Source organism: Mesoplodon bidens, assembly GCF_964165515.1.
Source record: "Mesoplodon bidens genome assembly, chromosome: 5".
Lineage (NCBI taxonomy): Eukaryota > Metazoa > Chordata > Mammalia > Artiodactyla > Ziphiidae > Mesoplodon > Mesoplodon bidens.
Genome location: NC_138161.1, coordinates 12,123,980 through 12,150,194, shown reverse-complemented (window position 1 = coordinate 12,150,194; position 26,215 = coordinate 12,123,980). Strand labels below are relative to the sequence as shown.

The 26,215-nt window shown below is 39.3% G+C and overlaps 2 protein-coding genes across 5 annotated transcripts in view; one reads left to right on the top strand and one right to left on the bottom strand.

The window, feature by feature from the left end:
* SON (SON DNA and RNA binding protein) overlaps positions 1-15,363 on the top strand; it is a 31,496-nt gene extending 16,133 nt beyond the window's left edge. The window contains exons 7-12 of one of the 3 annotated variants that reach the window (XM_081234954.1): positions 6,030-6,140; positions 7,345-7,461; positions 11,593-11,740; positions 13,439-13,510; positions 13,617-13,732; positions 14,288-15,363. In XM_081234954.1, the coding sequence (XP_081091080.1) occupies positions 6,030-6,140; positions 7,345-7,461; positions 11,593-11,740; positions 13,439-13,510; positions 13,617-13,732; positions 14,288-14,446 (723 nt within the window). In that variant the 3' untranslated portion in view covers positions 14,447-15,363. Of the gene's footprint in view, positions 1-6,029; positions 6,141-7,344; positions 7,462-10,878; positions 10,959-11,592; positions 11,741-13,438; positions 13,511-13,616; positions 13,733-14,234 lie in introns of those variants that run through there. The other 2 variants (XM_081234955.1, XM_081234956.1) reach the window with 2 other exon arrangements.
* Positions 8,147-26,078, bottom strand: DONSON (DNA replication fork stabilization factor DONSON). 2 transcript variants are annotated; one of them, XM_081234965.1, is made up of 11 exons: positions 25,297-26,078; positions 24,468-24,548; positions 22,890-23,093; positions 21,504-21,682; positions 20,123-20,301; positions 19,426-19,507; positions 19,214-19,318; positions 18,416-18,614; positions 17,265-17,477; positions 16,376-16,521; positions 8,147-10,374 (listed from the first exon to the last, which is right to left on the bottom strand). In XM_081234965.1, the coding sequence occupies exons 1-10, from the start codon at positions 25,600-25,602 to the stop codon at positions 16,384-16,386; spliced, it is 1,686 nt and encodes a 561-aa protein (XP_081091091.1). In that variant the 5' UTR covers positions 25,603-26,078; the 3' UTR covers positions 8,147-10,374; positions 16,376-16,383. The 2 variants fall into 2 exon arrangements, with proteins under 2 accessions (XP_081091091.1, XP_081091090.1); XM_081234964.1 differs by lacking the exon at positions 8,147-10,374 and having other exon boundaries at positions 15,502-16,521; positions 25,297-26,077.
* Positions 26,079-26,215: the final 137 nt, after the last annotated feature.

The following is a 26,215-nucleotide window of genomic DNA, read 5'->3' as shown; positions in this document are numbered from 1 at the left end:
TCCCCAGTTCCTTTTCTTGCAGTTCTGGGACATGTGGGTCAGAGAGACCTGTACTCTTCACATACAGGTTCCCTTTATTGGCCATATCATCGTCGTCCAATAAACACCTCTGATAATACAAATAAACAAATTCTGTTTATAAAGTTAAAAGTGAACAGAACCCAAATCAGAAACTTTGATAGTATTTTTTTTCCCCTGGGCTATTCACAGGTGACATTTTCACTGTGGTTTTCTTTTTACCTGTGGCATTTGAAAAGAGAGCAAGTTCTATACAATTAAGCTGGACATAACTAGCCAGTGCAACTTACAGTCACTGTTGATGATCTATATTTACATGGGGGTCAACAATTGAAGCAAGTTATACCATCACCAGTGAGGGAGAGAGAGGATAGATAGCTTGCTGGGACAGTTTTTAGTGAAGCCAGTTGAGTAGCTCAGTTGCTAATTCCCAAATCAAGCTACCTGCACATTTCAAGAGGGAAAGGTTAACTGACATTTGTAACTGACTTAAATCTTGTAGAGGCTGAATATAAACCATGGTGAGAGGGCTGAACAGACTGACTTAGAAATTCTGATACATACGCTTTTAGTAATTTCTTGAAGATTAAGCAATTAACAAAAAAAAACATAAGGGAATTATTTATGTGAGAAAAATTTTCCAACAGAGTGAAGCCCTATAAATATTGCAAAATTCCAAGGGATTTTCCTGGGAAGATAAGTGACCATAACTATTTTGACTTCAGTTGAACATGGGGAGAGTGCTTAGTGAATCCTGGTGATTATGGTTCTTATTGATGGAGAGTTTATGTGTAAATATATATATTTCAGTATTTAGCCATTTTCAGTTTTGACACTAAAACCGTGGTGCCTTACATTGTCATCAACAGTGGTTGTCAGATTTGAATGAAAAGTTGGGGGGAATTATTCCAAAGAAATCCTGCGGGGGAGTAGGTGGGTATTCAGATTTTATAATAAGTGAAGGAGCTTTTTATCAAAGCAGGAGGGGAAAAAAAGTTTTGTTCATGAAGCAGATTTCTCCTGTGGGGAGGATATATTCAGCTATTTGATATCAAAACTCTAAGCTAGTTTCTTAGACGATTAGACTAAAAAAAATATATGTTAACTATAATTTCAAATAAAACAATCCCAAAATTTTAGGAAGAAAAGGGACAGAATTTTGCTCTTGCTTTCAGGTCTTCGTACTTTTACCTAGAAGTAATATGAAACACCTAGAGGAAATGTTCATAATATAAAATGTTTAGTTCCATTTATTTAGTTATATCTTATAAATATATTTGTAAGATTAATGTTCTATATTCCAATGTTTGTAGAATACTATTGGTGACATTTCATGGGAGCATTGACTCTTGATTCCCTGTCAGGGGTTGAAATAAAGACTTTATAGAGAAAAGGAAAGTTCTTCTAAATGGTCAACATTTTAACCGAGTAGTACTTTAAATTTTTTTACCTGTTAGTCTTTTTCATTTTAACAAATGTAAACGGAATTTGCGGCTCTTTAGTTTTGAGCATGAAACATTTAGGCAAAGATCACAGATTTGATCTCAGCTTTGCTATGATCCTTAATCCCCCCAATTGTTTTGCACGTGAGTGCTCTTTGACATAAGTATGAGTGGATAGACGTGGATGGATCAACATAAATCCATATCTTACGGAATATCAACTCATCAGACTGTGTGCCCTACTGCCATAGCATCGTCTTCCTACCCAGAAGCCAACCAGCACCATCCTCAGTAAGGAGTGACTGCAGAACCTTGATCATATTTGTGTCAATTTGATTTATAAGTGAAATCAAAAGTGTTGGAAAACATTTTAAAAACTGTCCTTGGGGGCATTAATTCTTGGTAATAAAGTTAGCAAAGACTTATTGGGTAGAAGATATAAATGTAGTCTCTGACATAAAATTTGCATGGGTTAACTATTTATCATAAATGTCCAGAGGTAGCTTGCCATTAAGTCTAGTGATTGTTTACATGTTAGGACAGTTCTTGTCTCTGGCAACTGTGCTTGATTTGTTACTATTGAAGACTATTTCCCTGTCCAGTGGAGCTAAAATTCCCTTATATTTAGAAGCTCTAAATTTTTGAAGTTTAGGAAAGCTGAGTTCTTGTGGTGAGATGAAAATTTTAATTGAAAATAAAACAAGTAGGTCCTGGCAGTGCTAGAATGTGTTAAGTACAGCTTTGTTGTTCATTCTTCTCTCCTTAGATTCTCCTAGGTGATTAACATGGAATTTCTTTAGCATTTAATGGTTTATCTGTTTCTTATTATAATTCATTTGGATTAAATGTACAAGTTAACTAAGAGTTGCACTAAGGAATTTTATGTGAAATAATGAAAAGGTTCATAAATCAGTTTTTAAAACCGAGCCACGTAACAACTGAGGCAGTGTGTGTTTAGTGTGGCTTTTGTTTCTGTAGTTTTCATTTTCTACATGAACCTCTTTGTATTTTATTAATTTTAGCTAAATACTTTAAAATCATGTTTTGTGTGTAGGTTAGGTGCTTTTTCTTTAATTCTATTTTCTTACAATTAAAAATTTCCTTTTTTACCATCTTTTAATTTGAGATACCTGCAGTTACCTCTGTAGAAAATAATTTGCCTATTACAGGGATTATTTTTTCCTTACCTGACGGACCACCTTCTAATAATTCTCTTTAGTTCTTTTATATACTTTCATTGACTTTATAGGAAATACTTAAGATAATTGTTCTATTTATATAAACAGTTGGGTTGACAAAGGGGGGAGGTAAATTGACTTATAGAAGGGTTTTTTAAATGAGGAAGATATAGAAGGTACACAGTTAGTTACAACTTAGGCCATGAAATGCATGTTACATGGTGTCAATTATATGTTTCATTAGTCCTGACAACTTTTTAGGTTATGGAAGTAGTAATCTGCTATGTTACTGACGTAGAGGGGTGAAATAACTTGGACAGGTTTTTATTAATGTGAGAACTGGAATTATAATTCGGGATACTCTTTTATGTGGATTTCACCTTTTAGAACAAGTCCTAGGGAGAAGGAAATTAAACATTTCCCCCCATTATAATACCTAGAGTATTACTACACATTACATAGAAAGTCTATCGTGTATTAGTGGAAATAAATAAGGCTTGATGATAGCTTGATAACAGTATTATGTACAGTTTAAGATAATTTTCCCCCCAGTTTTTAGCATTCTAAAACTTTTAGCATCATTTTGGTACCTTTTACACATTACTGTCTTTGAGCAACATTAAAAGATGATTAAGACTCTAAAGCCCTGCTACACTGTATAGTTTACTATATACTATATATACACAAACACTATACAGGCCAATACAGTAGTCATTAAGTGAACCACTGAAAAATCAGTTGTTTAATTGCACTAGACACATTTCAAGTGCTCATTAGCTTTCACTGTAGAAAATTCTGTTGGACAGTGCTGTTCTAAAGGGTAGCTGTGATATTTTATGAGTGTTTTAATACTGATGCATAACATTTGGTGTAGTCTTTGAATATTAATGCTTTGGGGCTTTTTATTGCATATCCTGAGTTACCTTGAAAACCTGGAAATATGCTTTTTGATACAAACTCTTGAGAACCCTTAAGAGATTAAGATAATCCTGATTGATTCTACTTTGAGTATATTTTTCCACATTAAAAAGTATGAATGTGAAAATAATAGTCAAATTACTATTTGGTAATAAAGTTTTGACATGAACTTACAGCTCACTTGGTAAGCCTGTTGAAGAATAAATGAAGTTGTATTAGGAAAAAACTAGTTGTAATTTTATCTAAAGTAAATTTATATTAAATCCCAATGTTGATATATTAAATAAATACTATTTAAATAAATAAATAAAAATTCCTTTCAGAGTGAGATGTGAATTTAACGTATAATATTACTGAGCTTTGAATGAAGTTTCATCCTGAGGGTAATGATGGGGTATTTAGGTTACCTGCTACTTAATAAAGGTTAAAAGAGAAAAAAGTATGAAGATATAAAAATGTCTTCAGAAGGAAGAATTCACAGATAGATATGTTAATTTGCTTTCCAGTTGGGAAGAAGTAATTTTATTCTAGAAAAGTTGGGAGTTTTCGGAGCCATCTTAACTACATTTTTATGGCTAATTTACAGTTGGAAATTGGGGGATCAGAGCTTGGGGTGGTCATGGGTAGGTGCATTTTCCTCAGTATCTCCTCTGAGTTTTGACTTTTTAGAATAAAAACCTATTATTTTATACCTAAATACCCTAACACTTAGATTTGTAGATGGGTATGAAACCCAAAGTAAGTCTGGCAAGGTTAAAGAACAGTACTTGAGATATATTTTAGTGGGCTTTCAAAAATTACTTCGGTGATCTTAACATCTAAGGCCAAAGGAATGTAAATTTTGACCTAAGATATCTGGGTTCCCACTTAAAGTCCCAGCAGGTGATCACAATTGTAATAGAAGTGAAAAGTGAACCTACTAAGTTTTCTAGTGTTTCAATCTGACTTTGCTTGCTTATATAACCCCAGAAATATTCTAATTAGTGTGGATAATTTACTAAGTTGACTAAGAAATTAGGACCTTTCATAAATGAGATATGTAAGCAGTCTAATAAACAGTTACGGAATGAATTCAGTTTCATTCTGCTTTCATTTTAAGAAGGCAAATATATAGAAATCTGTAGTTTGGTACCTTGTGGAAGAAAAATTGAGTTTTGCTAAAGGAATCTTACCAGGTGATTCAGCAAGGTAACTAAGAATGGTGGAGTGATTAAGGGGTTCTGAAGATGGGAAAAAGGAAGGTTAGCCATCTTTATGCATGAGGTATAATTGTTCTCTCAAAGTCACATACCCTTCTCAACTATATAGGTCTTATTTTTAAAAGAAGTATTTCATACTCAGCTACACAGTCAAATTACAGGTAACCTTAGTTTAGCTTTTTAAAAAAACCTTTGTTATTTTACTGACTTCCTTGTATTTGTCACATCCATGCAGTACTTACTAGTCATTCTTTGTAAATGAATTTAGGAATACTTAATGGCAGATAAGCGTTTTCCCAAACTGAATTTTCTTGGGTGAAATACTAGAAAATATTAATGGGTTAAGTAGTGTTAGAAGAAAAACAAGTATTAAGAATTGGTGAGTTGACACACATCAACCTAACCTCTTGATGTTAGAACAAAAAATATCAAATTTTTCTTTCTCTGGTTGAGCCCTCCACAAATTTGGCAAATACGGTATTTGCTCTAAAGATTATCCTTAAAAATTTCCTGGACATTATGATACTTCGTAAAAAGTTAAGTCCCATCTGCTTAGCTTAAGCTTTTTACAAGTATAATATGAGCTTTGACAAGGAGGACCTAAGACATTTCAAACATCATTTAAGCGTTTCAATTAATTATGTACCCCACAGGAATATTTTAACTTTCATCATAAATGTACATAAACTGAAAACAAAAGATCCATTTACTTATATAGTAAATACATTCTTTGAAGAAACCGAGTTCCTAAGACCAAACGGTATGAACAACTGCACGTAGGTGACCACACGTGCAGACGAGTGAAGGAGGAACGGTCACTGACGTGATAGTGGCTTAGGAACCTTGCGTTACTGCTTTTGAGGGTCATGCTGAGAAGTAGGGCAAAAGGAAAACGGCTCGTGAGCTACAAAACTAATTGTTCAAAAAATCCTCGCGTATTATAAATGACTGTTTTGTTAGTGAAGGCCAGAGATTAAGTGCTTCATGGAACTTTCTATGATTGTAATTTGATGCAGTAGAAAATATGAGGAAAGAACTCGGACTTTAGGTGGAGTTCAACTGCTGCCTGATACTTTTTGTAACGTACCTTAAACAATCCCTGTCTGTTTTCCAAGGTTAGTTTACCTTTTGTAGAGTCTTCTCCCTACTTGACAAAATTTTAATATATAAAACTTATTTTGTTTTTGACATGAAGCAACTAAAGATACGAGCATTTTTCAGAATTTAGGGGGTCTGTTGTTATTTGAGATAATTATCTGTATTTTCTTTCTTAGCCTGTGGACATCTCTACAGCAATGAGTGAGCGGGCACTTGCTCAGAAAAGACTCAGCGAGAATGCATTTGACCTTGAAGCTATGAGCATGTTAAATCGTGCTCAGGAACGGGTATGTAGCAGTTTTAATATCTACATGATCATTTATCTAGCAAGCTCACTTAAAGTGATCTGGGGCTTGATCATTCAGTATATGTTGTGTACTGTGGGGCAGGAGCTGTTTCTTGAGAGAATAAAAATAGAAAAAATTATCTGCCCTCAAAGAATTTATAATCAATCTAATGTATAAAAATAGCTGAGTGCCCATAGCAGCCCTGTGAGGTGTATTGAGTTTCCACTTTCCATCTGAGAAGACAGGTAAAGAGTGGCTAAATGAGGCCCAAGGTCACAAAACTAGTTAAGTAGGGAACTGGGATCCAGACCCAGACAGTCTGAAACCAGAGTCTGTGCTTTTTTAACAGTGGACAGCAGCTGCATAGGCTGCTTTTCTATGGTAAATATATGGAAGCAGTAAGTACATGTTCAGAGAGAAAGTACATTGCCTGACAATACTGGGTGTTCAGTAAATATACTTTGAATGAATGACAGCTGATTCTTTATCACAGTGTTTGAACAACTTCCTATGTTTATTATTCTTTAACTATGTATCTTGAATTTATTCTTTTTTTTTTTTTTTTTTTTTGTGGTATGTGGGCCTCTCACTGTTGTGGCCTCTCCCGTTGCGGAGCACAGGCTCCGGACGCGCAGGCTCAACGGCCATGGCTCACAGGCCCAGCCGCTCCGCGGCATGTGGGATCTTCCCAGACCGGGGCACGAACCCGCGTCCCCTGCATCGGCAGGCGGACTCTCAACCACTGCGCCACCAGGGAAGCCCCTTGAATTTATTCTTGATTTGTAACACTTCAAAGAAAGTAAAAATTGAGGTTGGCAAATTAGCATGCACTTATGAGATATGTAAGCAGGAGGGCAAGGATCCTTTGCCATATGAGTGATTTTCTATATTTTTCATGTATCCGTGTGATATTTTGAAGAATGAGTGTCAGCTATGCTTTTTAGTTGTTAGAGATATATCTCAAATTTTATCAGTGGGATCCACTGAGCAATTACTGAACTCTGCTGCTTTGGAATGTTTAGGAAAAGAATTTTAAAGATGTACAGATTCAGTATATTGTTTTTGAAAAGTTGAATATTCAAGTCTGTTATTAGGCCTTTTCAGGAACTAAGTAAACCATTTCATTTAGGGAATTAAATTAATACCAGTAGCACTTTAACTAGAGAAGTAATTTTACTTAATTGAGGCCTCTTCTTTTCTTCAGATTGATGCCTGGGCTCAGCTGAACTCTATTCCTGGCCAGTTCACAGGAAGTACAGGAGTACAGGTTCTGACACAAGAACAGTTGGCCAATACTGGTGCCCAAGCCTGGATTAAAAAGGTACACAACATATGCACATACAAAAGTGTCCACGTACGAAGTTAAAATTTTTAAGAAAATGTTTTATTAAAAGTGCAGCAAGAGGCCAGTGAATCTAACCGATTTCGTGGTAAATTTGCTATGTGTATATACTCCAGGATGGACACTGAAGATGGATCGATTGATGAGACAATGGCTAATGTATAAATATGGCTCAAGAGCCACTTAATTTATATCCTGCTGCTCCTGGGTTTTGTGGGGGTGGTGTTTTAAACTGTGTTTTGAATGCTAACAGTGTATCTCAGGTGCTGTTCAGAATATTCCACAGTTCCTGTTGGACAACCAATCTAATGATTTCAAAGCAGTGGTTCTCAGATTTTTTCTCATCATGGGATACTTTATTACAGGTGTATTTTTGGTGCACTACCCCCAAGAGCCTTCTGCCACCTGAGTTTCCGTCCCTCTATTCCTGTGCCCTTCTCTCCCTCTTCCTTAGTGCCTGCGCCCTCCTGTAAGCTCCCTTGGCCCCTAGTCCTCATTCCTGTTGTGATCTCCAGCCCCAGGTCCCCATGGTTGTCAGCTGTTCGTTACAGCAAGTGGTTGGGAGGCCCCAGTGTTAGTGCTGCATGTGGTGATCTTGCCAGGGGTCTGGAAAGCTGGGGGAGGATGGCTGAAGTGTTGGGTGGGCAGTGCTGAAGGGTGGGGAATCGGGTGGGATGGGGATGGCGAATACTGTCTGTGGACCACCATTTAGGCCCTGGTGGCCTCTGGTGATCCACAGGTTCAATTTGAGAACCGCTGATCTCATGAAAAAACAGGATATGTAAGACCTAAATTCAAGGGAGAGGACGGACGCCTCGTGCTGTGAAGATGTAGGTGCTCCTGGTTTCAGATTCCTCCTGCAGTGAGACGTGTGAACTCCACCTACGGCTGCCTCGTTGTTGGGGGAGTCTTAGGTGGTTACAGAGGGCTTTCTGAAGAAAATGTATTCTGGTGAAGGGAGTGGCTTGGTTGGATGGGTGTTGGGGAAATTTGTTTCAGGAGTACTGGCAGCATAGCAGTGCTGAAACTGGGAGGCTGTGTGGTCTAATGGATTGGGAAGGTTTCTTTATCCTGCTGTACTCCTGACTCCTTTTGTGATTGTGGCAAGTAATTACTTGGAATTTCAGTCTCCACGTGCCTTCTTCCTGCCTCGCAGGGTGGTGATCAGTAATGGGATGGGTACCTATAGAAAACTGCTGAGAGTGCCAGTGAGTGAGCTGAATTTCTGAAAAGTCATATTTTTTGTTGCTTCGGACCTTTTAATCTCATAACTTTTTTTTCAATTTTGATAGCATTATCTCTGGTGATCTTATTAACAAATTAATGTAAAGCATATCCTTACTTTGCCTGCCCCCCTTTTTGGGGGAGGGGGGAATAGTTGCACCAATATGTATATAGTGAGTACACAATCAAGTTGGTTAAAAAAAATTACAACTTAACGTAGTTTACTAGGGGTTGATGTTGGAAAAAAGATGAAAACCTAGCAAAATATTTTTAAGCTTGAATTAGTTTTGGACTAATTATATTACAGTATTTAAGATACCGAAGTGATTCATGTAGTGCTTGAAAAATGGCTTTCATCTCATTGGGAATAATTATAAATGTACATCTATTTCTTTAAGTTTTAGTTCTTTAGTACTACTGAATGTTGAAGTTGAGTCACTCCATATTTCAGAAAGTTAGACTTGAAGTTTATGTGGGTGTTTAGCACATAATAATTAAATAGTCATGCACATTACTAGGTAGAAACTTCAGAATGTGATTCCATTGCAGAGTTGGTCCTCATTTGTACAGTGACGTTCTGATCCATACATAATGCTACAGACTTCTAAACATCATCATCACTTTACATAACTCTTACAAAGTGATTAAATTGGTTCCCTGTAAACTTTCCCTTAATTTTTTTTTGATTTCCAGTCCTGTAGACAGTTGGCAGATTTTAAATAATTTACATCATTTAAAATGTAGACATAAATCATTTTTGCTAAGTTATCACAAGAGAAAGATGTGTTCATTCATCGGACCAAATTTTTAAATGATTATAGAAGAAAGCAGTGCTTTCAGGAAAACTTCCATTTGTATGTTACTGAACAATATATGCTGCTAATATCAGTTAAGGCCAGGAACATTTTATTTATAAAAATGAGCAAAAGCATGGAAAAAGTCATTAGGCAGCTAGAAATTTAACATTCATCTTCACTGTTAAATATCACAAACTGTCTACTTGTTTCATTTAGAAAACGTTTTCAAAATGTTCATTTGGTGTTTTCTTGCCTTGCTGTAGGCCAGCACCCTCTTTTAATGTTAAAGAGTACATGGAATGCCAACATTCCATATTCTTTACTTTGCTGCAGTGTATTCTTAGATGAAAAAGTATGAGACTTTATTATTAGTAAGAAAAAATTTAAATGGTTATTGATTTGAAAGAAGCTTTATTTTCTGGAATGAAATGATTTGGACATGACCTGATGAATATTGTTTACTTCTGTAGTCTCATTAATTAGCTTTTTGTTGAACTGTATACACACTGGTGTAAAGATTTGAAGATATTAGAGAATGGAAACAAAATCGGAAACCTGCGTTACTGGGGATTTGTATTATACTCTGCACAGTTGCCCTTTTTTTTAGGAGTGTTTCCTGGAAAAGAGGGGCGGATGAACCTGGAAGTAAGTAAAAGTAATTTTAGGTGTGTAGCAACAAGGCAGTTGGTATCCAAGCATCAGCTAACTTTTCTCTGTCCACCAACACTGCATGGCCTGCACCAAGTAAGGAACTGAACCAGGGGTATGTTTTTACCTCCACAGCTGCCTCCTTCCATCAGAGTACCGTGTTGAACTTAATGTCTAGTCACACTTCATTGGCATGTTTTCTCCCCAGCAGATAATTAAAAAGCTGGGAAAAAATAACAGTACACAGTTTTACTATGGTGTAAAACCAAGATTTAAAAATTCACTATTAACTTACCAGTAGAGGAGGTGATTAATGTATACTATTTCTAGAGCTACCAAAATTTTTGACTGCCTCTGTTGATAAGTTAATGACTTTTGCTTACATTTTCTAGAGAATGTAAATCTAGAATGTTTAATAACAAGGGGAAATAAAACATGATTTGGAGATGTATGTTATAAATTTTTTTTAAATGCCCATAAAGATCAACAGTAGAATTCAGTGGTTTGTTACACATACACGGATGCCCTTTAAAAAGAGGCATCACATAGTTCTTAAAGTGTGAAAATAGCTGTTGACCATGCTAATGTATATAGTTGTGCATCTTACGACATTAAGTGGTTTGCTGCTTTGATGGAAATTATGGTTCAGTGGGTTGGATACAAGAGAGATGACTGTTCACAGAATAACCTGTGAACTTTCACCCCTCTGTATGGAAACTTGTTTCAGGGCCAAATCCTTGTAGCTGTCTTCTTGCCCCGGTCAGTGCCAGCCCTACTATTCACAACACTGCTGCTACCGAGGCCTAGGTATGTAAACGTTTAAGGAGTTTTTTAAAAGTCTTTTTAACATCAAGTTAGGTTTTAAAAGAATTCAAAATTCAGTTTGGTATAATTACAGGGTATTTTATGTGTTATCTTTTTGCTTCATAGGGATTTTCTAAGTAAAATATTTATACTTGATTTATGGTAGAATGGGGGGGAAAAACTTTGGATGGTAACAGTATGCTTCTTCAGTGTCCAAACTATTTCTAAATGATTTCTAGGCTTTATTCATTAACTAGGTACACCTGGGACAATTAATATTATTGACTGTTTTAACATTGCCTTCTTTTTATTTTGCAAGCTAAGAAGAGATACCAGTGAACCTAAATAGTGGACGAAAACAGGAGTGTTCTAATTTTTTTTTTGGAGGGGGGCACAAGGGCCACTGTTTTAAAACTACCATTTGACTTATTTGACTTTCAAAATACTGTTATGTTTATGTGAAAATAATTAGGACATACACACTACAGTATGTATATAAGTATAGAAGCATTTAATTGCTGTAACTATAACAGATCTAGAAGTAAAATAAGACTTCTTTCTTTAAAAAGTTACACTGAGTTTGTAGTCAAATTCTAACTATAAAATGGGGATATTTTACCTTTCTTTCTTTGGATAGGATCAGTTCTTAAGAGCAGCCCCAGTAACTGGAGGAATGGGAGCCGTTTTGATGAGAAAAATGGGCTGGAAAGAAGGAGAAGGATTAGGAAAAAACAAAGAAGGAAATAAGGAACCTATCCTAGTTGATTTTAAGACAGATCGAAAAGGTAAGTTTTTTTAGAATGTTTATTATACCTCCTTTAACATTTAGGATTTCATTACTATCATAAATTCTTCTGATGTCAGTGATCCTGAACTGGAGGCACTTCTTACAGTATATATAGCTTTTTGTTAGGAAAAAAGTGTTTAACCCATTTTCAGAAACTTTATATATAGATGGAGACACTAATTTGAGCATAAAAGGCAACAACCTTTGTTACGTGCAATATATGATTAAGTTTTTAATTAGATTTCATATTTAGATAGAATTTCCATTTTGTTTTCTCTTGACAGGGAACATGTGCTTGTTTTTGTTTCTAGGATTTATTTTTTCTTTCAAAGATATTTATCCCACATATTCTCCTCATTTCCTGTTAGAGAGCTCTGTTTAGTCTTCACTTTCTAAACCCCTTTTGCACATCCCTTTTTTCAAGCTCAGTAATTGAGTTCTGTTGGGTTGGGACTGGAGAGTAGACCAACTGCTGGCAGCAGTGTTACCTCTTCACATTGCATTTCTTCCCTTGGGATAATGTCCATTGTAGAATCACATGGGGCTGCCAGCTAAATGTGATTTCAATAGCTTGTTTAAACCTGATTTTTAAAAACTGGAAAATTTAAAACATTTATTTTCCTTATCTTTGTAATCAGAAAGTTAAGTTGAAGTTAATGGAGTTAAATTATTGTCCTAATGAATTTGGAAACCAGCTAGCTCTGACCAAATTATGTATTTTAAAAAATGTTTTGCATCAGAATTTCTACATTGTCATCTACCAAGAATAATACGTTGCCATTTTATTCCAAATTGGAGAGAATTTATTGTAATAGTGATACTCGGAAATAGGCTGGAAGTAACACAGTCATCCAATAATGCAGCATTAATGCAAATTGTAAATTAGAAAAAGACATTGTACTTATTGTCACATTGACATTATACTGCTTATACAAGTTGAATAGATGCCGTGTGTCATAAAAGGTGGTTTATGAGAAGACAACATCTGTGGGTGCACTGCATAAGTCCAGGGAATAGTCCCTTTGGAATTGTGCAGTGTGGCCTGGGTTTGGGAAAGCATAGTGGCAGGATTGGCAAAGAACTGGTTGAAAAATTCCCCCTAGGATAAATGGAAAGCACTGATTTTAGTTAGGAATGTAGCTAAACCCCTTCTGGAAAGTGAGGCTGAGGCTGTTGGTCTTTTGAGTACATCTCACGTTTGAAGTCAGAAAGGGCTTGTTTGCTGGAAAAAGAAATGGACCCATTTATCCACGAGAGCGCCTTTCTCACTTTTCCACTTTTTTTTTGGCCTAAAATCCTCGACTTCTGGGGAACATACTTAAACTGAGCATCATTTTTCAAGGCATGAGAAACCTTTAGAAATCATTTGCAAAGAGCCACTCCTTTTTAAACTTAGGAAGAAACAGATCTGGAGTTATTGATAATTATAGCAATTTATATATGTATTCACATATTAACTTTTCTGAAAGTTTTAATTTTGTACAATTTCCAATACTAAGATAAATGAAGACAATGTACAGATTTACGTATTGAAACAACAAAAGAGAAGTCAAGATCAAGGGCAGTGGGTGGGTGTTGACTTCTATTTGAGGGCCTGGATTGAGGTTTCAGTTTCCTATAGAGGGAGTAGTTGTTTCGCCGTATTGTAATTTTAAATGCTTTGAAATTTATTCAGTGATCATTGGTTTTTTTTAAGGTCTTGTTGCAGTAGGAGAAAGAGCACAAAAGAGGTCTGGAAACTTCTCTGCTGCAATGAAAGATCTGTCAGGTGAGAGTACAGTTTTGAATTTCTTCTTATTCCACCTTCCCCTTGAATTCAGATTTGTTGCCTCAGATGTGGAGATAATTATAACTGGTTATTTTTTTCTCTGCAGGCAAACATCCTGTGTCTGCCTTGATGGAAATCTGTAATAAGAGAAGGTGGCAACCACCTGAATTTCTCTTGGTCCATGATAGTGGCCCTGATCATCGCAAACATTTTCTCTTTAGGGTAAATATGAATTTCTGCATTAATTGTATACATTTGTTAATTTGATGACTTAAATGTTAGAGGGTGAGAGATAAGCATTATTTGATCACAGGATTAATGTATTGTTTGTGGGTTGGGAATGTGTATATGTGTATATGTTTTAATGTGACCTGTTAATATCCTATTATTTTTTAAACGTTGGCGGGAAAGATGTGGGCAAAATCTGGTGAACAATTTGTTGACCTTTTCTAGTGGAATGTGGGGAACTAATTGTTTTTATCAGGCTTCCCTCCCGCCGTGCCCCCCCCCCCCGCCAACTCCGTGCTTCAATTTGGAGACCTGCTCTTAATTTGCAGTCCCTTTTCCCAAATGATTTGCTTCTTTTAGGGTTGAGATTTATTTGACTTACATGGTATGGGTTTTATATTTTTGTAAGTTATCTTCTAGCATTTAGTGAAAAAATTACAAAGCTAATAGATATTAAAGTTTGATGCTGTTCTTATTGTATGTTTTTCTTGAATAGGTATTGAGAAATGGAAGCCCTTACCAGCCCAATTGTATGTTTTTCTTGAATAGGTATTGATAAATGGAAGCGCTTACCAGCCCAGCTTTGCCAGCCCTAATAAGAAGCATGCTAAAGCCACAGCAGCTACTGTGGTTCTTCAAGCAATGGGCCTTGTACCAAAGGACCTCATGGCTAATGCCACTTGCTTCAGGAGTGCCTCACGTAGATAGATTGAGGTTTTATATTAATCATTTCAGATAATTTTACTCTGCATCACAATGTATTTCCTCTTTAATGTTGTAAATATTTGGCAATTTAAGACATTGTGTAAAAAGCAATCTGTACAAACATCTCCAGGCTTTGATTTTTGTACCATGGAAATTGTATTTAACCATACAGGGTTTTGGTATGTTTATATTGTTTACCTTAGTGATGTATTTGTTTAAGTGGCTAACATCCAAACGACTGTTTGAAGGCATCCGTAATCTTCAGTGTGGAATGTTAAATAACGCTTTTATACTGTATTTTGTACTATGATGTCAACTCCCCTTACTTATGGCTAGGCTGCTGTAACACTTGCCTGTAATCAGTGAAGGGCTGTGCACCTTGTACTAGTTCACAATGGGTTCTGCTGGACAGATACTGGGCCAGTGTTATTGAGGTAATCAAGCAAGATCTGTTCCACAGGGCTAACGCCGCCGTATCCCCTTTAAATTTTGTAGAGGTTATAAAAAAAAGAAAGTGGTATGTTGTGTGATGATCAGCACTAAGTCCTGCGTTTCTGTCAAAAGCCACTTGGGCCATGAATGAGAAGGGAGTTAAAAGGAAGTCTGACTAGAATTTTACTGCAGAGGCCAAGTACATTTAGTATGGCATTGAGTTGTGATATAGTTTTACTTTGATGTGCATTTTGAATTTCAGCTACACCTAGATAGACGTAAAATGATAATTAAAATGCTGTAACCAACTTATCTAATAAAATCGGCACCCAGCCACTATTTTGTTGACTATGAGAAGGTTTAAGTTTCTGTTAATTTTTAGGGTCTGATAGAGTATTTCATGTGTATTACAGTGGTATTCATATGCTATGTCTCTAAACTTTATTTTCAAAAGCTTAAGGCCCAAATATAAACTTCTCTGGAATAAACGTGGTGTTTTATTTTCTGGATTACAAAGTGAACACATACTTCTTCACTACTGTTACTTCTTTACCCAATGCTTTTGATTTCTAAGCACTTTTATTTAAGAAAATTTGAATTATATATATATATACACGCACATACACAAATACCTACAAGAACATATTAAATACTACTTTGTCATGACAGCTGAGCATACTTTACAACTCTTAACCCTATTCTATATGGAATACAAAAATACCCTTATCTGAGTTAACATGCATTAAAACAAGTAATATGTATTTTGAGAATAGAGGAATTGTAAACAGGTAGGAAAACAACTAAGGTGGAAGCGTCAACAATCAGCTCAGTAGATGCTGTCTACATTTGTTTTCTACCTTTGTAAAACTAGAACTTGCTAATAACAATCCTAAGGAAATTGTTAAAGATAGTTTTGCCCTGATGCTGTTAGTCACAATGGCATGAGATAACTGATACTAAGCCTCAACTTCCATTTGCAAGGAAACACTCAGTTTTCTACCCAATTTATAATTAGGTTAATCGATCTAGAATTTTCATTCAAGGTTTTTGAAGTTTTTAAAAAGTTCATCTTCATATCTGAATATCAAAAGAATAAAAACGTTGATTTTTTTTTTTTTTTTGGCGGTACGCGGGCTGCTCACCGCTGTGGCCTCTCCCCCTGCGGAGCACAGGCTCCGGACGCGCAGGCCCAGCGGCCATGGCTCACGGGCCCAGCCACTCCGTGGCACGTGGGATCCTCCCAGCCCAGGGCACGAACCTGCGTCCCCTGCATCGGCAGGCGGACTCCCAACCATTGCGCCGCCACGGAAACCTTAATCCTATTTACTGCTTAGCGCATGTAATAAAAGTATTGTAAAAGGTTAATGTTTGTAAACATTTGAGTATTTTAAAAGCTATATTCCTTTAAACTTCCAAAGTGAACTTTAAAGCCAAAGATATAAGAATCTTGAATTTCCTTGCTAGAAGGCTTTTTTCCTCAAAGATTCCTTTTAGGCTTACTTTGGTGTTCAGGATCTCCAATTATAAATGAAGTCATGCATTTCCACATGCCGTAAAGATGATTTCCCCAGTATCGGTGTTTGACTAAGGTGGTCCAGAGTTTTAGGGTGCAATCCACAGTTGGCAAGCTCCTCGTGAACGGCCTCCTGTGGAAATTCGTATGCAAGTCAGTAAAAAGCATTGTCAGAGTCCTTGAACACTGATGAGTTTTTTTAAATTACCATGGGCTCTTTGACAAACAGATGCCTTACTCAGTAAGGGCAAATTCATTGTTATCATCATTATCCACAGAAGCTCATCCTAAGAATTTCTGCATAATGACAGCATCCGAAAAGAATAATTTTGGTTATTTTTATAAGTCTGGCAAATGGATAAAAATAGTTTTAAAGGTCTCATTACCTCTAAGTAAAAAGCTATATGTCCAAAATTAAAGGCAGATACGTTGTAAAGCAGCTACTTCAGTTTTAAAGTGTGGATACGTATCTAGAAACTGCTGGATCACATGAAACAAGCAGCTCATCCCTCCCCGAATCTAAGAAAAAGTTCTACAGAAAAAAAAGAGGCCTATGCAGCTAAACAAACACCCATAATTATTTATTTACCCCCACCCCCGGTCTGGATCTGAGAGGACAATGAAAACGTGCCTTTTGTTTGGGAAGTTCTTTAGTCAGTGTTGAATACGACAGCCTGAATTCATAAAATTTACCTCGCACACACAAAAACTATATAGTCATTATCCCTTCCCTCTTAGTAATTGTAATTGATAACATTAGGCAGTACAGTTTAATAACCTGAAACACCAGTTTGGCTCATCATAAATGACTGACTGCCTCCATCCATCTAGTTTGAGAAAACTGCAACTAAATCTGTTCACCAGTTGTCTACTTACCTTATCCAGTACTTTATCCTTTGCTGGGCAGATATTAAATACAGCAGTTGGCTCATGTGTATACAGTCCTGCAGAAAATGACCCTCTCTGTGAAGATCTGAGTAGCATAGTCACGGCATGTAGAGAATGAGGCATGACAGGACCTGTAATCTCCAAACTAAATTGATCTCTGTATCCAGAAGGAGCTCGTGTCTTCACATTTACACTTCGCGCCTTCAAAAAAAATTTAAAGAAAATTATGGTCACCATCTCTCAAGCTTTTGTCCCTAGCTAAAAACGTGATCAGTAACTTCTCATTTGGGTATTCCTCTCTTTAACAGTTAAGGAACAAAAGTAGTTCATAAGACATCAAAAGAATGTGACATGAGTAAAAAATGTTCAGTAATTCTGTTTCCAGCATCCTCTCCTCCAAATTATGAGGCTGTCAATTTAAGTATTAGTTCTAGAGAAGGTAACTTTTTAATATGGTATCTTTTCTGATTAATGCACTTTCAATGCATAGTATTAGGAAAATAAAAACTAGATTCTGTTGCTATTACATTCAACATATGTCACACACATGAAAATTACATGTGTAATTCTTCAACAATATGGACATATAGGTATTCGTTTCACTTATCCACGCTCCAGTTTTTGATTCTTGGCTCTGTTCTTTCACTGGTTATGAAAGGCAAACTTTAAGAAAGCAACTTTTCCTTATGGTCATAATTCAAATATAACTTTTCATATAATTCCTTTGATGATAGCTTTATATCAAGGAATTTTTTTACTGGGAGGAAAGAAAAAGAAAATAGGCGCCATGTAAAAATGTCAGGAGTTATTAAAATACCAAGAATTTACCGTATCAAAAAAGGAAAAGTGGGCTTCCCTGGTGGCGCAGTGGTTGAGAGTCCGCCTGCCGATGCAGGGGACACGGGTTCGCGCCCCGATCCCGGAAGATCCCACGTGCCGCGGAGCGGCTGGGCCCGCGAGCTATGGCCGCGGAGCCTGTGTGTCCGGAGCCTGTGCTCCGCAACGGGAGAGGCCACAGCAGTGAGAGGCCCGCGTACAGCAAAAAAAAAAAAAAAAAAAAAAAAAAAAAAGGAAAAGTATGTCTTTAAAAGCTAGGTTATGAGGATTAGTGTAGAATTTCTTTTTTTTCTTTTTATTACCTTAAGCATTTGCATTGTGGCGCCTCGGAAAGCTATAGGTGATAAGAGGGTTGGTGGAAGTCCTGCCTGGGGACCTGAGGTAGCAATTAAACTCTTACAGTTGATCAAAAAATTTAGCAATGTAAAGGTATTCGTTCCCTTCACCAACACAACAGACTCGGGTCTGTGATCCATTTGGACTTCATGTATCTCTTTACGCCTGAACATGACAATCAAGGAAGCTGCAAATGCAAATCCCATACCCAAAGGAAGAGCAGTTATCTTAATCCTGTATCACCTGGAACCCTCTTCCCCCACTCCAAACCGGCAATGCTCTTGCTAATCCTCTTCACTGCAATTATAAGGCATCTGAACGATCAAAATGATTTTTTGACCATCTGAATTAGCTAGAAATTGATACCTAACAAAAACTGATTTCTTCTCTCGTCAAAAATATGTTCTAGTCCCCCCACAAACTTAACCAAAATAGAATATTTTCACTTAAGAAAGTTTAATAATTGTTCATGGCTTTTTGGTACTTAGGGGTTTTTTAATGTCATGATGGAGTATCAGTTTTAATATCTTAAAGACAGTTTAAGATTATAGTTAAATAAAACTGTCAGTCAGTATTAATTACATTGCTAAAGGGAATTCCCCGGAGGTCCAGTGGTTAGGAATCTGCGCTTCCACTGCAGGGGGCAACTGGTCGGGGAACTAAGATCCCGCATGCTGTGTGGCACAGCCAAAAAAAAAAGTTACATTGCTCACTAACTTAATTCAATGAAAATAAATTCTAGTTAACAGCAACTGAAAGGATACAGCTTGATAGAAAGTGCATCTGGTTTTTTAATTTTATCTCGCACACCCATCTCTTCCAGCCACGAAAAGCTTTCTTCTTCGTCCTCATCGCTGACTGCTTGCTCCCTAGGAAATTGCTATAGTTAGTCAGGGTTCCCATTTCCTAAAGCTGTTTCCTCTGTATTGAACCCATAAGTCACCAGCTGATGTAAAAGGTTATTTTAATCACATACTCCCCATGTCCCAAGCTTGTTCCAGACGCTTTCCTCTTCTCATGGCCACTTTCTTTTATTAAAGGCAAAGAAAATTCAATACCTGCATGAGAAAAGAAAAATGTAACTATGTTTTCTTTAATATAATCTGAAGGAATTAAACAGGCGTGCCCGACTTGTAGAGAGTATATTTGAAAATGAGTTTTTACTCCTGATATATTAAAGCAGTACTTTTCATGCTTTCTTGACGGCAGCTCACAACACACATATCTCCTTGAAACAAATGGTTCAGGACAATACATAGTCTCACTACATGTGGTACTGTTTCATCAAGTATATACTACTCTATTTCATTTTTTTATAAGGTGCTGAATGAGTCCACTGAACAGATTTCATGATCCACTAATGAGCTGACCCTCTTTAAAGATCATGTTATCAAAAGGGGGTAGATAATTTGTATTATAAAAGAATTTCTATAGGAGTATATTCAGATTGGGACATTCCAGCTTGATATATGTTTAGAGATCAGAGAAGGGAACACAACTTAAAGCTTAGTTAAACACTGGAAAAAAATTAAAAAATGAATCAAATAATTCTTAAAACAATTAGATAAAACTGGTAGAAAACAATTCAACTGCTAAAAGACAGTTCAAATTTTAGCTTTTAAGGAGTGTTTACTATATAGTGTGGTATTCTCACTTTAAACCTATAGTTTTACCTTCGTTTTTCATAGCTTCTCTTAGACCTCTAGCTGTAGGAGAGATGAGAGCCGTGATTACTTCATCTCCTGCTAATCCCGCTGCACGGAACAGGACAGTAAACTGATAGGTACAAACGTAGAAATAGGGGCAAAGTTTTGTCTTCAGCAGATTATACAGAGAAGTAAAGCTCACAGACCTATGAAGAAAAACATTTTTCTTTAGGCATTATTAAAACTAACTCAACATCTAAAATTTTTTTGGTATAATTTAATTTGATACTCACCTGATTTAAAACACAAATATTACAGGTAATGGTCTGAATTTTTGCCATGACATAGAACTTGGCTTTTTAAAGGACTGAAATTGGTCACAGGACTCACTGATGACTTCTAAATACTTTAACGAACAGTGTTTACCATTTAAACACTAGCCATTATTTCTTTAAACAAAACTTAATTGATAACTGGTTGCTGACTTTTTTTTTTTTTAATAAATTTATTTTATTTATTTATTTTCGGCTGCGTTGGGACTTCGTTGCTGCGTGCGGGCTTTTCTCTGGTTGCAGCAAGCGGGGGCTACTGTTTGTTGCGGTGTGTGGGCTTCTCATTGCGGTGGCTTCTCTTGTTGCGGAGCACGGGGGCTCTAGGCGTGCGGGCTTCGGTAGTTGCGGCACGCGGGCTTCAGTAGTTGCACCCCGCCAGCTTAGTTGCTCCGCAGCATGTGGGATTGTCCCGGACCAGGGCTCGAACCCATGTCCCCTGCATTGACAGGTGGATTCTTAACCACTGCGCTACCAGGGAAGCCCTGGTTGCTGACTTTTAATAAGCAGCTTCTACTGATGAGAAGGGAAGCAGCCATTGGCAAAAAGTATAATAACATTAAAGAATTAGGTCTCTATATCAAACACTTATATATATATTCCACAACTACGTAAAGAGTGAATAAGAGCTGGGAATTCCCTCCCTGTCTGGTGGTCAGTACTCCGCGCTTCCACTGCGGGGAGCACAGGTTCAATCCCTTTGGTCAGGGAACTAAGATCCCACAAGCCGTGCAGTGTGGCCAAAAAAAAATTTAAAATTAAAAAAAAGAGTGAATAAGAGCTAAAAAAGTAAACAATTAAAAATTTTTTTCTTTTTGGCTGCACCACGCAGCATGTGGGATCTTAGTTCCCTGACCAGGATTGAACCTGGGCCACAGCAGTGAAAGCGCCAAGTCCTAACCACTGGACCGCCAGGGAATTCCCCAAAAGTAAACAATTTAAATGTTAGTTATTACAGTTTAAATAAAGTAATTCAGAAGGACACAGAAATCCATCTACTACTGCTCATCTCCACATCATAAATAAAATAAGGAGAAAATACTGCTAAAATGGGTTGCACGAATTTTTACTCTTCTTACCAGTCACTCATTAAAATGTGTTGCAGGGTTTCATCATTTGACCAAGGGTTTGTCTTTCCAGCCATTTTTCTGTCGGCTCCAATACGAGGGAACAGTGGTAGCCAAGACAAGGCAGGGTGCAGCCAATAGATAAGGCTCTGCTGGAAGGCACAACGCAGCTCAGTGGAGAGTTTGGGATCCTAAAATACAAAGATGATATTGGACAGTTCTTGCCCCAGCAGAAATACAGAATTTAATTAAAAAGACACTGAATATACCAAACACTTATTCTCAGGATCTTTACTGCTTCCTGTAAGAAAGTGTTAATAACTGTTACAGGGGTTAAAATGTAGTTTATTATTGTTTGGGAAAACCTTCCTTGCCAGCCATTACAGTCTGTTAAACCACATACCAGAAGGGACGCTTAGACGCAGATGGGAACATTCGCCTGTCTCTACCATCCTTGAGAACAGTGACTATCACTCTTTATCACCAGGGCGGGGGGTGTGGGGTGTGTGTGTGTGTGTGTGTGTGTCTGTGTGCGTGCGCGCGCGCACGCATGTGTAACCCTATATTCAACCCCCTCCCCTTGTAGCACTGTTTCAAAAGTAGCCAATAGGGCTTCCCTGGTGGCACAGTGGTTGAGAGTCCGCCTGCCGATGCAGGGGACACGGGTTCGTGCCCCGGTCCGGGAAGATCCCACATGCCACGGAGCGGCTGGGCCCGTGAGCCATGGCCGCTGGGCCTGTGCGTCCGGAGCCTGTGCTCCGCAACGGGAGAGACCACAACAGTGAGAGGCCCAAAGTAGCCAATAAAAACCGATAATCCCAATCACAAATCATATGGATCTATTTATGAAAAAAGATGTACCAAGGCCTCTTTCAGGTAATCTCTTTTAACCTAGTTTGAGTTGATGAGCTGCTTGAAAGTAATGCAATTACATCTCTCTAAAACCTTTCTAGCACTCATTAACTCTTCTAAATTTACAACAGACCATCACCCAGGTGGTAAGAATTAGTGCATTTAAAAAATACAGTATACATTATGTGAGAAAACCAGTAAAATAACCAATCTGTCTTTGCAATCCTACTCCTCAACTGCTTTTCATTTCCTTATATTTTCTTTCTCAAAAGGCCTTAGAAAAGGATAGTGTAGTTCAAACAATTCCTGCCTGCAGCAGTGACTAATTCTCAGGACAGGTCTATAAATTTCACAGGCAGTTACTAAATCTGATTTAAAAACAGTATGAAAGCAGCATTTGGGAAACAAAAAATTTCCCAAGTCTCTGTGTCTTTAAATGTCAAAAGAAAAACTTAATGGAAGGAAATATCTCTGATATTTTGCAGAGAAGTACATTTTACACTTAATTTGTTACTTTTAAGCACAGCTATTTTCTTACAGAATTACCTGTATACTTTGAGGCAAAGTAACTTCTGTTGCCCTACAATGCTGGATGACACCTTGAGCCTCTTCCTGTGCTTTCAAATGATCTGCCCAGGTAAAGGGTTGAGAAGAGGAGAAAAGGAGTCGAGTTTTAATACTCCAGTCCACAGGTAACTCAGTACTTTCTGAGGATGGACTATCAGATTCGGAGAATGATACATGAGGAGTCTTTCAGAAAAAAAGAACACAAAAATTAGTAGAGTACCAAGGAAAAAACCCTTCAATCTACAGAATTCATCAACTAACATACTCATGACCACTGAAATTTCAAAATGTTATGAACGGTACAATAAATAACACTGAACGTATACTATACACTGTGAAAGAGTCTGGAAAGAGCCACACTCAACCGTTAACGGGGATGTTACCTCTGGAAAGTGGGGATTTCTTGTTGAGGCTGGTGGCAGGGTAGGTTTCACTTTTTCGTTTATTATAGTTCTATTTAGTTTAGTTACAAGAGACGTACTATTTTCACGATCATGATTTCAAAACATCTACTATTGATACTGCTATCAAAGCAGAAATCTTCCACGTATTTTTTTAAAAGCACTTTTTAAGCCTCTAACACTCTGGAACCAGGTCTAAGTTGCTCTTGCAGGTACCTTCGGTTGGGTTCTTAGAGGCCGTATTTAAGAAGCATTTGCCGACCTCAAAAATCCCTCCCGAACTGCTTTGCCGTCAAGTCAGTATTCTCCACGTTGCAATGATTCTTCTAGACGACATTATTAAACAATAACAGGCAAGGGGGAGCTATTTCCAAGAGACCCGAAGGCCATTTATTTGCAAGGAAGGGAGACTGGGTCTTGGGAGCTCTTCTAACCTGCTCCCATTAGGAAGATCTATGCATTTGTTAAACTATCACGAAAGAAGCAGCTGAGGAATGGAATCAAGAAGCGTTTCTGGGGCTTCCCTGGTGGCGCAGTGGTTGAGAGTCCGCCTGCCGATGCAGGGAACACGGGTTCGTGCCCCGGTCTGGGAAGATCCCATGTCGCGGAGCGGCTGGGCCCGTGAGCCATGGCCGCTGAGCCTGCGCGTCCGGAGCCTGTGCTCCGCAACGGGAGAGGCCACAACAGTGAGAGGCCCGCGTACCGCAAAAAAAAAAACAACAAAAAAAAACAAAAACAAAAAAAGCGTTTCTGTGTGTATGGTGGTGGTGGGGAGGTTCAGTGATATACCACAAACTGTGGAAGTAATGTGGGGATTTGGTTGGAAGATGCAGTGAAGGATTAAGTTCAAAAAGCAGCTGAGCCTGGAGGCATTGGCTCTGAGTAATGAGCTGGAGTTGTCACTACCTACAGAAGGGCGTGAAAACTGTTGGGGGCAGAAAGAAAACCCACGTCTACGCCTGCTTTAGCACTGGTGCCATTATAAACATTACCACAACATACAAAGTCCTTTACCAAGGCTGATGCCTGCCATCTTTTCAACCCTGGTAGAGATGATCACTCAGGGCTCTCTGTGAAACTATCTTCCAAGTAAAACACTTCTGAGAAGTATACACTTATAAGAATATACCCTCTAATGACATTTAAAAAGTATTACCTGGGGTAATTCAGTAATGGCTGTTCTTTCAGGAATCTTCTCTTCCCATAGCAAATCATTTTCTTGATTAGAATCTAAAAACTGAGGTTAAAAAATGGTCCTTTTAAATTATAAATGATGCTGGAGTTCGCTTTAAACATGTAGACCTTCACCTGGCATACAAGTTTCTCAGCAAGTGCAGGAATTCACGTGACCGCAAATCAGTGTAACAGGATTTCACTTCAGTTTTGTGCCTGAACTTTACTATCAAAGTGGACCGGGAAAAGGGCAGGTGATTTGCGCAACTAAGAACTCAGTGATCAATAATCTCAGTTCAAAAGATCCAAAAGGTTGTGGGGTAAGACAAATACTAGTAAATTCTGACCCCATCAATACTCAACATTCCCCCAACCCCAGAATAATTTTGAGCGCGTGAGCAGACAGACACGGAATCACGCAGGAAAGAGGGTCCTGTAACCTTCCCATCAAACGGTGGCCTTCCAGGTGTAGTGCCAGGATTACTCGGAGCTCTCGTCCCACTGATCTCCAACCCCCCACCAGACGGCTGCAGCCCAAACTCCCCCGCCGCGCGCCGGGCGGGTCCGCGGGGTCCACTCCTCAGGACGGGCAGGCCCCGCAGGTCCCGCGGCAGCTTGCGAAGCGCACTTCACGCCGCCCCGAGCTCGCAGGGCAGCCACCCCCAGGGCGCGGGGGCCCCCGAGGCCGCGGGCGGCTTCAGCTTCGCGCCCATTTCGCTCCTGGAACGCGAGAACCCGCCATCCCTACTTCACAGCCGAATCGACCCACGAACTACGAGAGCCCCTCGGCTCCCAGGCACTAAGACACTCACCGGGCCCGGCGCCTCCTGCTGGCCGCGGGACGGCCCGTTGGGAGGCTCGGCGGCGGCCCGCGGCCGGTTGTCCAAGCGGGCGAAGGGGTTCCTTCGGGACGCGGCCGGGCCGCCGCCGCCTCTGCCCGCTGCCGGGAAAGGGCGGAGGGGCAGCCCGGCCGTCAGGGCGGCGCGGCGGGTCGCCGGCTCGGGCCGCTTCTCGGTCGGGGAGGCGGCCCCAAGGCTCCGGCCCCTTTTCCGCCGGAGCCGCAATGTCTCTGGCGGCCTTTTGAAACTGGGCGAGTAGCCGGGTACCGACAGAGCCATCACGCGCCGCGGAGGCCGAAGACACGGCCTGCAGCACCCGCAGGCGCTTCCCGCGCGCCGCGGCCCCGCCCCGACGTAGCCCCGCCCTCGCGGCGTGTCTCGGCGCGTGTGCCGTACGGCGCCCGCGAGGCCCCGCCCCCGGCTGTGTTCCTCCGAGGCCGAGGGCACGCGAGGGCCCTGCGCCTCGCCGGGCGCCGCCTTGGCGGTCTGGTTGGGTCCTTGGCTGTAGTCCGGTCGCCGGGTGCTAGGTGGCTGGGAAGCACGCGGTCCTGCGCACCGGGATAGATGAGCGCTGTTCAAATCCGCAGCAGGGTGTGATGAGCCCCAGGCACGGCGCCAGGATGAAAACGAAACGTCACACTTGAGCTGCCCCTTCGATAAGCTTCCAGAGCGCGGCAGCGACGTCCAAAGCTGGAGAGGGAGGCCTGGGCCTCCTTCCCCTCCCCCCGAAACAGAGAGCCCCAGCAGGAAATCAGCACGCCGGCTACGCAAGCGCAGTCTCCCGCCCCGCTTCCCAAGCATCGCCACTGCAGCCTTCCACACAAACACTGCAGTGGTCACGGACGAGTTACCGTGATGCTCCCGTTCGATCCTGAGGAAACCCTGGAGTGAA

Excerpts from the sequence above, each read along its gene's own strand:
- DONSON (XM_081234965.1), bottom strand. The coding sequence starts at position 25,602 with ATGGCTCTGTCGGTACCCGGCTACTCGCCCAGTTTCAAAAGGCCGCCA. Across the intron at positions 23,094-24,467 it reads CCATTACTGAATTACCCCAG|ACTCCTCATGTATCATTCTC; the intron begins GTAATACTTTTT and ends TTTTTCTGAAAG. Across the intron at positions 17,478-18,415 it reads CCACAATGCAAATGCTTAAG|GCGCGAAGTGTAAATGTGAA; the intron begins GTAATAAAAAGA and ends TTTTTTTTGAAG.